The following is a 17858-nucleotide window of genomic DNA, read 5'->3' on the forward strand; positions in this document are numbered from 1 at the left end:
ACATGTTAGAGTCTGAGAAGAGACCTTAATAGTGGCTCTACACTATGAATTATAACATTGGGAATAAAGTTTATTGAAAACTGACAGACCACACTTGTGTGGCACATACACTGCCATTACAAAGTTTGGGTTAGTAAGATTATTTTTTTTAAATATATTTTTGAAAGAAGTCTCCAGTGCTCACGTAAACAGTAATAATGTGACATTTTCTTACAATTTAAAATAATTGTAAGCATTCTATTTGGTGTTCAAGAAAAAGTTGTGATGCTTAACATTCTTGTGGAAACCATGATACTTTTTTCGGGATTCTTGGATGAATAGGAAGTTCAAAAGAACTGCATTTATCTGAAATAAACATCTTTTGTAACATCATAAATGTCTATACTGTCACTTTTGCTTGCTGAATAAAGGGATCTCCTGCATCAATACATGCTCAAAAATATTTGGAGCATCAGATACACAATTGATTTGTATTTAGTTTTTTTATAGACTTTAAGTGCCACAGAAACACACAGCCATCTTTAGAATTTTGTCTTTGCACTTTAGCATTGTTATCGAAGAGTAATTAGCCTGTGAAGTGGATTTACTCATCTTACCTTCATGCTGTGGAAATACAAACCAGAAGACCAAACGCAACCAGCACAGAGCTAATGAGGGGCGGGGCTACATAAGCTCTATAATGGACTCACATGCACAGGCTATGCTTGTTATGAGTGACAAAATAGACTGCAAAGTCTCATGGGTCATCAGAATTATTTCACACTGAAACATTATTACATTACAAGTTAGAAGAATGGATACACTCAACTGAATTTATGGTTAAATGCTTGAAATTAGCATTGTAGACAAATTTATCATATGTGAAAACCTAGTTTGTTTTGTTTAATAAATTTGATTATTTTACTTTTACGGTGTTCTAAAATATAAAAGAAACTATTAATTAAAAATCTTTAGGTTGTCCTAGGTTGACCCAGAGCAGAGATTTTGATGCGTGTGGAGACAGAGCATATTTACGATGAAGATGATATAGATCAGAATTGCTCATTTCACTCCTGTGAAGCATACCAGAGAGAGAGGAATGTGTTAAGGAGGTCACAATGGGTCAACAAGTATTTGCGGGACCTTGTTCTGGAGGTGATGGCCAGCCTCTCAGGTTCATGAGAGCTAAAGGTCAGAGGTTACCCTGAGGGTTCTGTTAGTTATGGGTCAACTCATGATCTCTCTGTGAATAGGAGCAGAGAAAGAAGTGATGAGAACACTGATAGCTCAACTTATCTTTAACGCTTCCTCCTGTTCTCTCCTTCTCTGCCTGCTTCAGTGCTGCTTTATGATTTTATCTTTCTTTCCCACACAAGTACAAACTCTGCAATTCGGTGGTCAGGCCACATTGAATTAAACCAATATTTTGCAATATTCTCCAACATAAGCTTACTGAATAGCAAAAACACACGCACACAGAATTTTACATAGTCGTACACACACTCTTCATTCTCACAAGGACAAATAAACCCAACTCATAAATGTGGGGACAGAGCAAAATAAAATCCTTCTCTTGGCATCTTGGTAAGCGCTTAATTAAAACCGTTCCCAAGTGTCCTGCCAATTTGGAAACCCCTTCATTTAGTAAACAAAGATCTCCAAGCAAAATGTGGTGGAAAAATGTTGTCGTCTGGTAACAGAATGAACATAAATCCGAGACACACTTTCAGATACATTTAATTAAGTGATTTTACATCTTATTACAATTTGTTTATTTTTTTGACAATAAAAAAAACTTTGTTGGCAAGTCCATATTGTTGAATTATATTGAGTGCTAGCTAAGGTTAGGGTTTTTGCGAATGTGAAACCTTTACCTGCTGGTCTGGTCTGAGCGTGTGAAGGTGTTGAAACCGGTGGAGAAAAATATGCCCCTTCCTCCTATTTTTGGGGTACTGATCATGTGCACAGACTCATGATGACATGTCTTCCTTCAGATCTCTGCTCAGGTTTCCTCTCTGACCTGCCGTGTCAACAGCAGTATGTTCCTGCAACAAGCAAAACATGTGTAGCATCAGTCTTTAACTCCAAAGCAGAAGCCTGTTGCTGATTGGATGTTGTAGTGGACAATAAGGCCAGAAACATACTCAAGTTGTGTAGCCTGGCATGCATTCTTGTTTTATTGCGGCAGTAAAAAGCATTGTACTCAAGGGGGCGATAGAGCTAACTTCGTATGTTATTAACTAGGACGTTTTATGTGTTCACTACTGTTCAAAAGGTTGGAGTCAATAATATATTTTGTAAAGATTTTTTTTTTTTAAATGACAGTAAAGACATTTATAATGTTACAGAAGATTTCTATTTTTAAACAAATGCTAAATGTTCTATTCATCATGGAATTCTGAGAAGAAAAAATACATGACAAAATGTTAAACTGCACAACTGTTTCAACAATAATAATGTAATAATAAGAAATGTTTCTTAACCAAATCATCATATTTGATTTCTGAAGGATCATGTGACACTGAAGACTGGAAGTTCAGCATTGCCGTCATGGGAATAATTGTAAAATATATTAAATTAGATATTAAATATTTATATATATATATATATATATATATGTGTGTGTGTGTGTGTGTGTGTATATATATATATATATATATATATATATATATATATATATATATATATATATATATATATATATAATAATTTGATATTAAATTTCAAATTGTAATAATATTTCACACTCAAAGTATTACTTTTTACTGTGTTTTTGATCAAATAAATGCAGCCTTGGTGAACATAAGAGACTTCTTTCAAAAACTTTCTTACTGACCCCAAACTTTTGATGTTTTGCTTATTTCTGTGGACAAATTTGTGAAAGTGAAAATTGAATTGTGAAATTATTAAATTAGTTTGAAGCATTTGACCTCTTTGAATGATCACTGCTTTATTAGTAAATAACAGAATTAGCTAGTTTTGATAAATGCAGAAGCTGTTGGTCACAATATGTGTCTTTATTCCAGATTCATTGTGCGTTTTATCTCAGCAGTCGGGCGCTTGGCCCTGGTGAATTATTTACGGCGTGGATGGCTGTTGATTGCAGTGCTGAGGATAAAGGTTGGATCATCTAGCTGTGTGTTTTATGAGAGTGGAGCTGTTTGTTAATAGATGTGGATGTATGGAGGTTTTCTAGAACAATTGGACCTCTGTGGCTTAGGCTACTGCGGGGGTGAAAGTTTAATCATTAATTATACACACTGTATATTTATGGCCTGAATTTGTTTGCTATTCCCAATGTGAAAGTCAAACAACCTGATTGATTTTACCATGTAGACGTGTTTTGAAGTTGGGCGGACATTGGTCAGTCTGTTGTAAATAGAGATTTTCTCTTTGATTAGATACATTTACATGCTGGTTTACATGCTCATAAATTCAGATCTTGGACTTCCAGAAAATACAAAAACAGCGAACCAAAAATACCATGGAATTACCTCATTTTTTAGACGTGAACCATGCTAATTCTATGGTATTAGTCTACCTGCAGATCTCTCAGCCCCTCATTTTCCTCTGCATGTGGGCTGTGTGTTAATGTTTGTGTTTGCCTACCCAAAGCACCTCTTTTGCTTTCATTCCAGTGTTTTCCTCCTTCACACGTCGCTGGCATAGTTTGTGTGTGGTTAGCTGGATATTCTGGTCTAGCTGGCTGATCTGCTGGTCCTTAGTATTTTGTGCATGGGTCAGTGGATGTGTTGGCCCTGAAGTCTTTAGTCGGTAAGGCAAGTCAGCTTTGACCCAGGATCAGACTATATAATATTATACTAGACAATATAAAGTAAAATTATTTAGTAATAAATTATATAGTAATTAAAAGAAAGCTGTATAGTTATATGCATAAACGTGTGTGAAAAATATCAATTTCGATATTATGAAATTATATTTTAATATAATTAAATAGATGTTTATTTATATATAATTAAAATATATGTGTGTGTATGTATGTATATATCAAGAAATATATTGTATATATAAAACATGCATGTTTTTCCTGATAAATTTACTATATATATATATAGTAAAATTATCAAATTATCAATTATCAAAATTATTAATATATATACATATATATATTAAAGGAAACTATATGTTTTCCCCATATGCTAATTATTAATAGTAAAATATGATCAATTTAAAACATCATTAATATGTCAATTATAACTATATCATTTTAAACATTGCAAATAAAAAGATCATTTGAATATATGTACATTTCAAAGAAAAATTAAAATTTTAAATTCATAAAACTATGCATATTTCTTTTTTCTCAGTGGTAGGATACGTTTTGTAAAATATGTTTTCTCTACACACCAGTTTGAAAGCCTCTGCCGTAGAGGATAGTAAGAGAGGGAGGGAAACCCAGAGGAGGAAGAGAAGCGGCGAGTCCAGTCGCCCTGCCGTGGTTGCCGTGCAACTGGAGGGGAGGGGCAAAGATCAGAGGGAGAGGTTGGGGGCTGGTTTAAGGTCATGTTTCACCAGCGCTCTAGTTGTTTGTAATCCTAAACTTTCAATACTACAGTCAGTGTATGTGGGTGCTTTCCATGGACAACTGTCACCCAGAGATCAGGGGAATGCCTCTGGCACTCTACAAGACTGACTTCAGCGAATGTGATTGTATCGCCCATGTGTTTTGAAGTCCCAGGTGAGTGACAAACACCCTCGCGTTGTGAGTGCTGTGACGTTGGAAAGTCAGGAAGAGTATCCGGTGGTGGCTGTCCTCAGCGGCAGGGAGATAACATGGTACACAGCTACAGACGCACCTGATCCTGTTACCGGCTAATGAAGAAGGAAAAGGACATGCGAGCTCATCCATCATCCTTTATGAACTGTATGCTGGGGAAGTCTTCAATCCAGGTGTTTTTAGACGCAATGTCACATGGGTGTAAGATGATCACTGGCTTGTGATAATAGGAGCATTTAAAAGTACTAAAGCTAAATGTAAGCTGATTTTCTTCAGCTGCAACTTGTGTTTTAAAGGTTTTCACCCCCGCCCCCCAAAAAATTGTCTTATTGTCACAGTGGTGTGGCTTTTAAACCGGACCCAGTCTTCTTGGTGGACTTCAAGCTTCAGTTGGGGGAAGACAAGCGATTTTCCAGCCGGCCGCTTGAGTTAATTACTGCTTGTGGATTGCAGCACTCGTGTTGGGATTTCCAGGACTCACATCGGAGGTTTACTCACATCTAGCGAACAAAAAAGACCGAAAGTTGTCATCCGGGTTGCAACGACACCTGTGGATGTGGACCAGTGAATTTCTATGTTTGGTAGAAGATTGAGTTCGGAATTTTTTCTTTTATTCCGCAGGAGCCTCATGGATTTAAACCCCAATTACTTCATGATCCTTACGTATAAACCGTGTGATGTAGTTCTACATTTGATTACCGACTTGTGAGAAACGTGGCTTAACTCTTGAGTTTTTAAGTGACCTCGACCTTTTTACCTAATTTTTAAGAGGGTATGATGAGGGACAAGCGCTCTGGGTCTTTTAGGAGGGACAGGGACAAGACAGAGAAGGCCGCCCCGATCTCTCGTGCTCTCAGCTGGCTGAGCGTGTCCTCGCTGTCACAGCAGACCCGTAAACTGTTCCGCAGCCAGAACAACCTCCATAGACACTCCCAAACTCCACATGGAGTGCATGAAGATGGTGATGACTGGGTGTATGAACCCCAGCACTACACAGGTGAGGATACACGGTTTCATGGCATTCATGTGAGCATGTGGATTTGGTGGCTCCTGAGGTCTCCTCTTTAATGTCATGTAAAATTAGTAGAATAAGGTAAAAAAAAAAAAATAATAATAATAATAATAATTGGGGTATACACGATAATGTATGAGGAGAGTGTTATTTTAGATCCCTTTTTACTGTTTTAATCACCTTTTTTATTCAATTTTTAAATAGAAGTCTCTATATTAATGTCAGTAAAATCTACATGAATAATAATTATAAAATATTTAGGTTTTAAATGCTTTTAAATGCATTAGAGTACTTCAGTTTCATTTGGAATTACTTGTAATTGTTTTATTCTTATTTAGGACTGAGAATGTTGAGATGAGATGTTGGGAAATAAATTGTTCATTTGTTTATTTATATTAAAATATTAAATAGATTTATAGTAAATATATATATAAAAAAAAAACATATTCATTGCATTTTTTAAATTTATATAAGCACAGTATATACTTATTGTCCTTTTTAGAAATAAACTTGAAGCCTAAAAGGTTAATTTAGATATTTTTACTTGTTGTATAAAGTAGTGATCAATTTGCTCCATGGGATGTCTGGGTTAACAGCTAAAAGATTCCTCTGTTGTCTTCAGATTTATTGTTCTTGCAGGAAGTGAGAGAGTAAGTTGTTTACAATGAGGGAGAACTGAGGTCACTGTGTTTTTTATTGCGGGTTTGTCTTTGTTTGAGCCGTTAACACGTCTTCTTATCGACAGGTTAAGTGAGGGCTGTAGGGCTGGACTAGAGACAGTTGACAGTGCTTTGAGTTCAGAAATAGGAAGAGAGTGCTAAAAAAACGGATATAGTGACTTACACGCCTGCGTAAATGGGTGATGTCACCGACTGGTGGCGATTTGGGTGTAAGAGCCAATGTCAACTGTGTGTGTGTGTGTGTGCGGAAACAAGGGGAAAATTGTAGTCGCTCCGTCAGACACAGCTGTTCACCCCTAATACTGAATGTCTTAATAATGCTCTTTCAATTAATGGACTGAATTACCTTTTATTTATTTAATTATTTATTTTTAATTACCTGCAGTAACATCTGCATGAAAGTTGAGCTGAGGTAAGTAAAGCAAAATTACTTGGATACCGGTGTTTTTAGCTGAGAACTGTGAATATAATTGGTTCTTTATGTGTTAAAATATGAAGTTTTTATGAAAACAAATGTGAGTCAATTAAAACTTTCAGGTGTTAATCTTTCCAGGGTGAAACTGATTTTCAAAAGCGGATGAAAAGAACGTCAATCTCATGCATATCTCTTTGTGTTGGCCTAAATGTCCAGTGGCACATACTTTGCTTTGTAAATCTAATGTGAAATCTGCCACTCCTCGTGAAAGCAGAAACTCCACCCTGATATCCCTGTAGACTTTGTGTTTATTGGTTGACCAGTTTGAGTGTGTGTGTGGTTTTGGAGCTGTAACTCTATGCTGGTTCTAATGAGATATTCTATCAGGGTAGAGTAAAGTTACTGTAGGGGTGACGAGTCTTTCCTCCGCCGCCACTGCTGACTCTGTTAACTCCCACGCTCCTCTATTTGACATGACTTGACAATCAGATGTTTTGTTGAACAGATTTTCTTATTCATTTTTATCACGCTTTATCAGTGTGGGTTTACAAATACCCGGTGCATTTATAGTAGTCTTATAGTAGTTTAATGGAGTAGAGAATGTCACAATCCATCACTGCTTATCATATTATGCCAATTGCTGAAAAGGGAGTGTCATTTGATAGATAAAATCTGAAGTGAATTTCTACAGAGTTCTGAATCATTTTGTGTAAAGTCTTCAAATGACACTCCCTTTTCAGCAATTGGCATAATATGATAAGCAGTGATGGATTGTGACATTCTCTACTCCATTAAAAACATTTTAAAAGCAGTATTTTCCTAAATATTTTATATTTATTATGCATGCAGTTTTTATGAAGTCATTAATGTAGAGACTATATTTTTAAATTGGAAAAATTAAACCATTTTTTAATTCATTAAGCTTATTTTTGGTCATACTGTACCATTTATATGAATAGAGAGCCTAAGTCCCTCCCCTTCCGGTGGACCACCATGGGACCTTATTTCGGAAAAATATTGTATGGTAGTCAATGGCGAGAGACAACTAATATTTTGATCTCATTTGAATTGTGCCCTGAATTACACATATGATGTTTGTCAATTTAAAAGATACATTTTAAAGTCAAGAAAGTCGCAGTTTGATGTAAAAATGTTGAGGTATAAGACTGTGAAAATACGTAATTACAAAGACTACAAACCCAAAAGGCGCACATGTGACGTCATACCTTTTCTCTCAATGAATGAAGCTAACGTTTGTCATTTTTCTATAGTCTTACGTTATAATCGTAACGTTACACCGTCATGCCTGAGTGTTTTGTACCAGACTGCACACATACGAGCAACGGAGCAATAGTTCATTGAGCGATTTTCACATCAAACTAAATGTTACTCTTCTGTTTTATGACAAACTGCGACTTTCTTGACTTTCATAATTATCTTTTAAATTGACAAAAATCATATGTGTATATGAATAAGGTCCCATGAGCCAGAAGCAGAGGGGAGGGACTTAGGCTCTCTATAGCAAATCAAAGAAAGAGAAAAAAAAACATGTGCCTTTTTCTATAATATGCATGTATATTACATTTAAAGTCAGCATGAAACAGAAGTTGCAATATTCCCTATTGTGATCCCTATCCCTATATCCATGTGAAATGGCTTCTTGAACAAGAAAAAATGTAGAGTGGGACTTCGGGAATTGATTGGATTGTTGGAATGTTCTTGTTTGTCACTTATAGCGATCTCATCTGAGTGACAGGTCGTCCCACCCTCGGGCCGGAAAACACGCGTCATCAGAAAAGAGGTGCTGTTGCAAGAAGGAGGGAAGCTATTTTGATTAAAGATTACGAGGGCACGTGAATTTTAAAAAACAATGAGGTGCACGGAAAAATCATTTATAATAATTACTGCAGTATTCAATAAAAATGGTCAATTCTGATTTAATGGCGACTTTAAACTCATGACATGCACATATGCGTGCAGACACACATGCATGCCCAGTGTTTTCCCTGAGGCAGGAAATACACTCTTTTTCCATAGCAGAAAACAATACAGTACATTTCTCCAAAAGCCCCTAAATTTCTAGTCTATATTACAATCCTGATGTTAACAAGCGTACAAGCTTCTAAATTTAAAACATATATTTATTCTATTGGCACCTATGCTGGTACATGCAGGCCTAATTAAACTGCCCTAACTGCTGCTCCTGCGCTCTTTATTTAAATGCATCCTATAATTTTGGGCTGTCAGGCCCTTGTAGTTGACCCATAATTTCAGAGTGCGGGTTGCCCGGTGTCAGGATGTTTTTGTCGGTTACTATGGCAATGAATTGACTGATTGTTTGTGTGGCTGTCCTGATTCTCCCTGGGACAGGCTCACATGTCTGCTCGAGACGTCTTGGGACACAATCTCTGCTTTTGCTGCTTGTGGATTCATTGATGAGTTGATTTTGTTGAAATGGGTGATGTTGTGTAGGTTTGGTACATTTCAGTGCAAAACTTGCATCTATTTACCCATCAGTCTCCCAAGGGATTTTCTGTAAACCCTAACGCTCAAAATACTTAATAAGTTTGAGTAGGACAACTTAAATTAAACTAATTAGTTCAGTCAAATTAACTTTTATGAGTATTTAGCACTTTCTTTTTCTTTCAAGTTCACAGAACTGATATATTTTAAGTAAACTGAACTGTTTCATTGTTTTGAGTTTTATGAAATGATTTATTTTAATTTAAACAAACTTAAGTTTAACTGAAACTGCTGGGATGTCTATTTCCTAGCATGCTTTGCCGATGGCACTTCAATGGGAGAGTAAATGCTAAAATTAAGCGTAATATAATGGGGGGGGGGTTTTGTGCAAGATTAATGTTAAGTGGGAGATTGAGTATTGATTAATGTTTTGTTATGCTAATTTAGAAAAATTTCTGTTAATGTTGTTTTTAGGATAGTTACCATCATGTTGACAAGTTGTGCATGCGGCTTGATTTGAGGAGCAAATAAAATCTTTATATTGTTGCACTCATGCAGCAAGTTCTGTATAACATACTATCGTTAGCATGATAATATAATAGTATGTTAGCAAACTAGCTTGTTAAAACTATAAGTTAATACTAATGAAAGTGTTCACATTGAGATTACATGAAGGTTTTAAGTTAAATGTATGAAATAGTGAACTCTGATTTTAATTGTTCTTAACTTGAAATGTTTAAGTACAAACTTAAAATCTGCCAGTTCTGCTTACTTAAACTTTGAATTTCAAAACTTAAAAAATTGAGGCAATCGATTGCATTACATTTTTTGAGTTCTGCTAACTTATTCGGGTTTACAGAAACCTCATGCATTTTGTTTGAATTATAAATATCCAAATAGTTTCTCATATATTTATTTAATTCTGTTGTACAGTAAAATAAAAGATGAATTAAGTTAGGTAAGAGATGTATATTAGGCTGTTGTTAGGAGATTCATGTGGAAAGGTCTCAGTAATATGCAATCTGTCTGTATAACGATATAAAAGCATGGTTAATCCAGATATTATGTAATAATTTCTTAGATTATTCTCTCAGTGCGATCAGTTCTCGTTTTGTGATTGACAGCGACGTAATGGCGTGGAGGGTTAGTAGTCTTTAAACGATTCATTTAAGAACCAGCTCATAAGAGTCATTAGGTGTGTTCGACTTGAAGCGGCGCTGCGCATCGGTGTGTGACATCAAAGTACCGTGAGAACGATGTGAACGTTCGTTTAGTACGGTGGCCCAGTAGTGCACAACACAACGAAATTTAAAAAGCAAACATAAATTCACAACGCAACGTTGTGGATTCATTTAGTTGTGTTGTGGCTTAATTTCGTTGTGTTGTGTACTACTGGGCCACCGTAGTTTAGAGTGCAAACTCATTTACTACTTTGTTAAAATGTATTTATTTTGCCTTGCAGCTGACAATTCAGCAGTGGAGGAAACTCTGACATAACCGCCATAGAATACGAAACAATACTAGAAAATTTCTTCAGGTGTATCAACCACACTCATAAACTCATACATTCTCATAAATTCAGTTAACTACTTCGTTTCCTTAGTTTTGCCCCTTCCAAAGTATTATCTGATGAGATCATCACAATAATCTGTTATTGCTTGTTGAGTTAAGATTATTAATTAGAGGATGTGAAGGTCACTCATTATTAATACAAGATGACTTTGATGGCTGCATTGGACTACTGCATTTAAACTTTTTTCTTTCTCTCTCTGTTCATATGTGCTGTTTGTGATGGGCTGCTCTTTGTGACCCTCAGGTAAGTGAACCTCAGTCTCTGTACCTCAGTAAATGACAGTAATTCTTAATCATGCATAATAAATACTCCTGCAAATAAGCTTCTTTAATGGCATTGGTAACTGAAAACGTTTACGTTGGGGTGATGGCACGCCACTAGGTGTCAGTATTACACATTTACTCTAAACGCTTTTATCTAAAGCAATTTTAATATGCAATTTTTTTTTTGGTCTTTTGTTTACAAAGATAAATAAGAGCCAGCTGAACATCATAATTGTGCTCCTTCTTCTGTGTGCTCTTTTTTTTTTTTTTTCATACACTATTGGAATTATCATAAAAATGACTTGCTGACTTGAACCACCCCTCAAATTGTAATTAGGAATTTTGGAGATGATTTACCTTTTAATATGGTGCAGAAATTGTTGTTTTGTCATACAATTTCTTTGTATGTACATTTCTACACTTAAGGAAAGTTTTTATTAGCTAGTTTACAATAGCTAGTATTACAATTTATAATGTTGACCCAGTCTTTTACAATAGGGTGTATATGCTACTGGCACACATCAATACAAACTATTAATAGAGCATGTAATTGAATAACGTACCAAAATACAACATGCATGCATGAACAAGATCATCACAGTCACAGTGAATAATGACATATTTATTCATGGTCCCTTACAGTTCCATAGATACACATACAAATATTTCTCGTTCATGCCTGTAGGGCTTATTCGAACTGTTTGCGGTGTGTTTGGGCTTTTAGTGAGCATTGATTTTTCCTCTTTCCAAACTCTGTTGTTGTCACCTAACAAAGTGGTTTATATCGCTGTTCGTCACTATTTAGCTCATTAGCTGCTTTCATCATTAGTGTTTGTACTGTCAATTCTTACCATTGGAGAGAAGTTTCATGTATAAATTTAATCCTAAATGCAATTGAACATACTTTTTTTCCCTGAATGAGACTTTTCTTAGATCATCAGTTGTCTCTCTCCCAAACCATGTCAGTGTTTTGTTTTTTTTTTCATTGGAAATCAATGAACCCTTATAGGTACCATTACAGTGCTCACTAATTTGCTTTGAGTCCACCTGATGTCATTTCCTGCTCTTCTCAATGATGATGATAGTGATCAAACCTGTACCTTATAGTGTCCGCTCCTGTAAATGACCAGAGTCTAAGCTGCATCCATCCATAAATGTGCAGTTAAGCTGATTGTGGCACATGCAGCTGGCATGTAAGCACATAGCTTAGAGCAGTGAAAGATCTCCATAAAACCACATGTATTTGGCACACAATCGCAAACAAACAGGACTGTCTGTGAAGGGGGTTGATGCTGAAATGGCCAGCCGGGACAGCTGTTAAGCTGTTACTGGTTTTGATAACACAGCAACACAGTGTTACGAGGGATTAAGTGATTGTGGTTTATCAGAGCACAGTTCAAAAAGAGGGAAAGCCTGAGCCCTCCTCTGTCCTGGAACTGCTGACTGTCCCAAAACATTTACAAATGCACACACGTGCTTGTGTAGGTGTGTGTTACTGACACTGTGCTGTATTTGCTTTTCACAGGACATGAATTATTATTGTGTGAGCAAAATTGAGTTCCAAATTCAAAAACCTGAATGTGTAATGACAATTTTTCTCTTTTATGACCTCAGGATGGTAAAATATCTATTGGAGACTTGCTTAGCAAGTAGGTCATCAGGGTTTTTTTTTTTTTTGCATATTGTTTTTATGAATATTGCTAGGGCTGGGTTGACAGTATTTCTCATTTTGATGATCTGAAATCAATTCTGAAGTCCAAAGATTGATCTTTTAGTCTGTGCTGCTGTTAATCTTCTGATGCGTGAATAAAGCTTCACTAAACATTATTACAACTCCCACCCAATAATCGCTATTATAATCATGCTTCAGATAAAAAAAAAAGTCCAATCTTTCATATTCAAATGTAATTTTGTCACTCTTTAATGTAGCGTCACAGATCCCTGTCAGTTCAAGCGGCTGCATGAAGCGCACGTGATCATCTCTTCCTCTTTACTAGTTATAATAACACATGTGACATGATATGAAAGAAATCACCTGTGAGTTATGTCTTATGATTAAATAAATCTGTCATACGTTTTTATGACAGCCACCATTTAAATGTTTATATTTCAACAATAAATTGGAGTAGCTGCATAATATTATATTAATAATAACATAATTTATCTTTCATTTACTCCAGTCTTCAGAGTCATATGATATGATCCTTCAGAAATCATTCTAATATGCTGATTTATTATCAGTCTTGGAGACAGTTGTGCTGCTTAAATTTTTTTTAATAATCTGTGATACTTTTTTCAGGATTCTTTGATGAATAAAAAGTTAAAAAAAGAACAGCAGGGATGTGTTAAATTGATAAAAAGTGACAGTAAAGACTTATATTGTTAGAAAAGATTTCTATTTTGAATAAATGCTGTTCTTTTTAACTTTTTATTCATCAGTAAACCCTGAAAAAAGTATCACAGGTTCTTAAAAAAAATATCCAAAAGAATCTGGATCGGATCTGAATTGTGAATTTTGGATCAAATTTTGAATCAGAATCAACTCCTGTCAATACCTCACCCTAAATACTGCAGACATAGTAACTTACTCATTTGACATACTGCTTTTGGCATGCTATCGTGTTCAGATGTGGCGCAACTGTTACGGTTATTTTTTTAAACAACAATGTGCCCTGCGTGTCCATACATGTCTTTGAAAGTGGAAAAATGCAGAGAAAGATTGAGCAAGAAAAAGGCCAGGGAGTGAGATAAACAAGGAAGAGATGATGGGAAAGGGGGAGTGTTTGTGGTATGAGAACGAGAGAGCCGGAGAGAGAGAGTGACAGAGAGGGAGTGTCCGTGAGTTTGCATACAGTATGTTCCCTGTGAGTCTGGATACGGGCTCGCTCACGGGTGTGGGATTGATATCTCCAGGAATCTCTGATGGACATCTGATGGCCATGTCATGCCTGGAAGGTGGGACATTTGTATGTGTGTGTGTCTGCATGCATGCTGTGTTTTGTTGTATGTGTCCACGTGTGTGTGTGTGTTTAAGAGAATGATTGACAGTAGGAGGATATTTGCTTGATATTAAAGGGGAAGGAGGGTTTTTGTGGTTGGTAAAATCTCTTCTTGCTTTGGGATTTCCTCTCTGTCTGTTTCCTTTGTTTGTCCCTTTTCCTTTCCTTTTTCTGTAGCAATTTGCCCTTTTTTTATTTTCATGTTGATATATATTGAAGTATAAGAATTCAATTCCATCTTGTTTGTGGTTTTGTTGTTTGTTGGAGTGGCTGAATCTGTGTAAATGTTGTGAGTGTGTGCTAGTCAGCTGTTGAAGGCACAGTTGCTGCAGGCATGTGTCGTGGCAGAGCTCTGGCCCGTGTGCTGTGGACATCAGAAGTGTGTTCGCCCAGATACCTCACGCTTTCTTGTTCCCTGGCGCTCTCTTTGTTTATCTTTCTCCCTTTGTATGATATTTTCAGCATTATTAAGTCATATGTAAATGATTTTTTTAGAGCAGTAGTAGATCATTTTTATGGCAAACTCCCCTTTTGCATTATGTTGCATCTGCTGTCACCTAAAAAAAAAACTATTGACTACTAACTTACTTTTGTATGTTATTAAATTAATATTTTTCAACATTTTTATTGTTTTATCTCTTTGAATTCATTTAGTCATGACTACTAGTTTAAAAGGATTAAGCATATATATATATATATATATTAAGCAAAATATTTTTAATTATTAAGTAGAGGGATATATATCCCTCTACTTAATAATTAAAAAATGATAATAATATATTACTAGATCATACTGCAACTCGTTATGTATAATTTTTACCTTATTTACATTTTACCAACTATTGGCTATTGCTGTTTGTTTTTTTCTGGCATGCACCAATATAGTTTTCTGGCATGCAACGATAAATAGATTTCTGAACTCATCTACCTAAATGTTGCCCTACTTCTGCAGACTTTTAACGATGAGTGAATTTTCAGATGGAAGAGCAGATCAAGCATAAATCGGCCTCATTAGAGAAAGACGCAGGTTTGCATAACTTTTGATTTGACCCAAGATGCTGCCTCCATGCCAATTTACTGGATTTCTTTCTTTTTTCTTTTTTTGAAGTTTGAAAATGTGGTCTGGCCAGATTGATTAATAAATAGATGTTTGGCTTTCTATTTTACTGCAAAATGAAGGAACAGAATTCTGATTGGGAAATTTGATTTTGAAGTCTGAATAGATTTCAGATTTAACTGGCACTTACTCAAGCCAGTTAAACCAGATTTAGTGTGCATCGGTATGAAGTATGCAGTGTCGGTGAGGATATGTGTGTAGAGTTTGTTTGTGTAACTTTAGCCATGTATGCATGTATGTTTAGATATACAACTGAGACCCTGTAGCTATGCATGGGAGACCTACATAACCCCTAAGTTCAGAGTTAATCTATATATAAACTAGAGCATGTAAGACAATTATAGCCGCCATGTGAAGCAAAACAACATTATAGACGGTCACATGCACCACCACCGTTTGTTGGTCCGATTTAGTTTGAATTATTCATGAATATTTTTTATTAATAGTGTTTTGTTTATTTTGTATCTCTGGAAAATTACTAGTTTTAACTTTGGTTTTATTTTGGTTTTAAGTGACTAAATTGTTCCATCTGCCTATGATGACAGGGAACCTTAATAGATGATCAGAAAAACTGTAGTCGTTATACGTAAATCAGACATCAGGCTTCTTTTTGACCAAATACACTAGTATTCTCAAAATCAGGATTTGGAAATTTTGTGTTTTCGTTCAGAATTTTTGTTCACATTTATAGTATCAGATCAATTCTTTTATACTCATGTCTTTATTTTTTTTTAGTTAATATTAATTAATTAGCCTAGATCTTCACATATGATATGAGAACATTTAACAAGGTTGCAAAAATAAAACACTTGAGTTGCAGTGTGTTGTTGTTCTTGTTAACCTTGATTCTGTTTTGGTTATTACCATCCATGACCTCCTCGATCCTGCAATACTACACACACCTGTGCTTCTGGTATATGAGAGGTTGTGACTCCCAGGTTGACATCGCCTACACTTTGACCCCCACGAGGAGTTCTCACGCTTACTGTCTGCCACATTCCTTGCTGGTCATTTTACAGCATGCTAAGTGCTATGTTACTTCAGACGCCACATGACAGTCACATACTTATGTAGTATCACATGGTTTCTGAAGAACATCTGATATTTTCTTATAGAATTTCTGTAGATCTTAAGCTTTTGTTGTGACACTTCTGTTACTGTTGAAAGGAAAGAGGATGAGGGTAGGGTATTTGGGTTAGTTTCAGTTTGTGCCAGATGTTAGGCTAAGTATTACAATATGTTGTATATTAATACTTGAATGGTTCACCAGGTTATTGTTGCCCAACCGTAATGCAGTTTAATATCCCATCCACCGCTAGAGGGCGCTGTTTCTCTCTTTGTAAACAGTCCTGTTCACTAAACTGTGATTGTCCAAAGCTAGCAAGTTGCCATCTCAGCAGGTTAGCAGCACCCAACTCAATTCACTTTAATCAGATTGTATTTAGATTAGCACACGACCACACGTGATTAAACGCTCATATTAAACAACACTCAGTAGGACTGTATAGCAGTGAACTCAATCACTTCTGATGGTACAGGAAGTCTGATTAGTTTTTTCTTTGGCTGGGTTTTCTGCTGAGTCTCTGTCTGGAAATGTAATTTGACTTTGCTCTTTTTTTTATTTGCCCTTTTTTCCCCTCTTTTTTATATCGAAGGTATGCCTCGGTTTTAAGAAAGAATATCCCTTTGGTGGCTGTTTTATAAGGATCTTGTGGTTTAATGTGCAATTTAGACTAAATCTGGTATAGATAATATGTAATTCAGTGGAAGGCTAGCTCTGTGTTTGACGTTTACCAAAAGCTAATAGACATCAACCTGTTTCTGTGCAGGCGAGGTGCTTGTGCTTTTGCATCTAGGCTTAATTACCTGTAAATGAGGGCATCTGTGTGACTGTGTGTGTCTGTCTGATAATCTGGGTTAAGAGATTAACCCGAGATGAGCAAGAGGAGCCAAACACTGACCAAAACGATGGTGGGATAAAGAGGATGACGGTGCGCCCTCATTTGCGTCCAGAGAGGTGGAGAGATCAGCAATAGCTTCACGACTGCGCTCCCTCACATAACCCAATATCAGATCCCCAAAAACTGTCTGAAGTAACACATGAAGATGTCTGTGTTAACAGCTTGAGATGTTTTCTAGTTTATTAATGTTTTTTTTTTTCTCTAACCGCCATTGCTTGAAACATCAGTTCTCCAACATCTGAAACTTTCTAAACTGTGAGTCCCTGTATAGTAGAGAATGTTTTTGCTTGTTTTATTATTTAATTTTAATATTTGTATTATATATGATTTTTGATTAATAAGATAATTAACACTTTACATTAAGGTTCAATTTGTTAACTAGTTAATAACCACATTACAAAATACTTCTAAAGCATTTATTAATTTTAATGTTAATTTACTTATACATCAGTAAAACCAAAGTTTTATCTGTTAATATTATTAAATGATCAGAGCAAACATGACCTAAAAATGCATTAACTAATGGGACTTCATTGGAAAGTGTTCCCTTAATATTTACTAAGCAGTTCTAAATAAGAACATTTACAAGGTTACAAAGAAAAACATACATTTCCTTTTCTTTTTTTTTAATAATTTTTTAATAATGACCATCTAACAT

General features: G+C 35.7%; 1 protein-coding gene across 5 annotated transcripts in view; it reads left to right on the top strand.

Annotated features, from left to right (window-relative positions):
* Window positions 1-17858, top strand: part of nhsl1b (NHS-like 1b) — a 107375-nt gene that overhangs the window by 48477 nt on the left and 41040 nt on the right. The window contains exon 1 of one of the 5 annotated variants that reach the window (XM_081378062.1): window positions 4593-5714. The exons of 2 other annotated variants lie outside the window; for them this stretch is intronic. In XM_081378062.1, the coding sequence (XP_081234188.1) occupies window positions 5492-5714 (223 nt within the window). In that variant the 5' untranslated portion in view covers window positions 4593-5491. Of the gene's footprint in view, window positions 1-4592; window positions 5715-11064; window positions 11104-13980; window positions 14079-17858 lie in introns of those variants that run through there. 2 more of the 5 variants (XM_081378064.1, XM_081378063.1) reach the window with 2 other exon arrangements.

Source organism: Scardinius erythrophthalmus (genome assembly GCF_964197995.2).
Source record: "Scardinius erythrophthalmus genome assembly, chromosome: 11".
Classification (NCBI taxonomy): Eukaryota; Metazoa; Chordata; class Actinopteri; order Cypriniformes; family Leuciscidae; genus Scardinius; species Scardinius erythrophthalmus.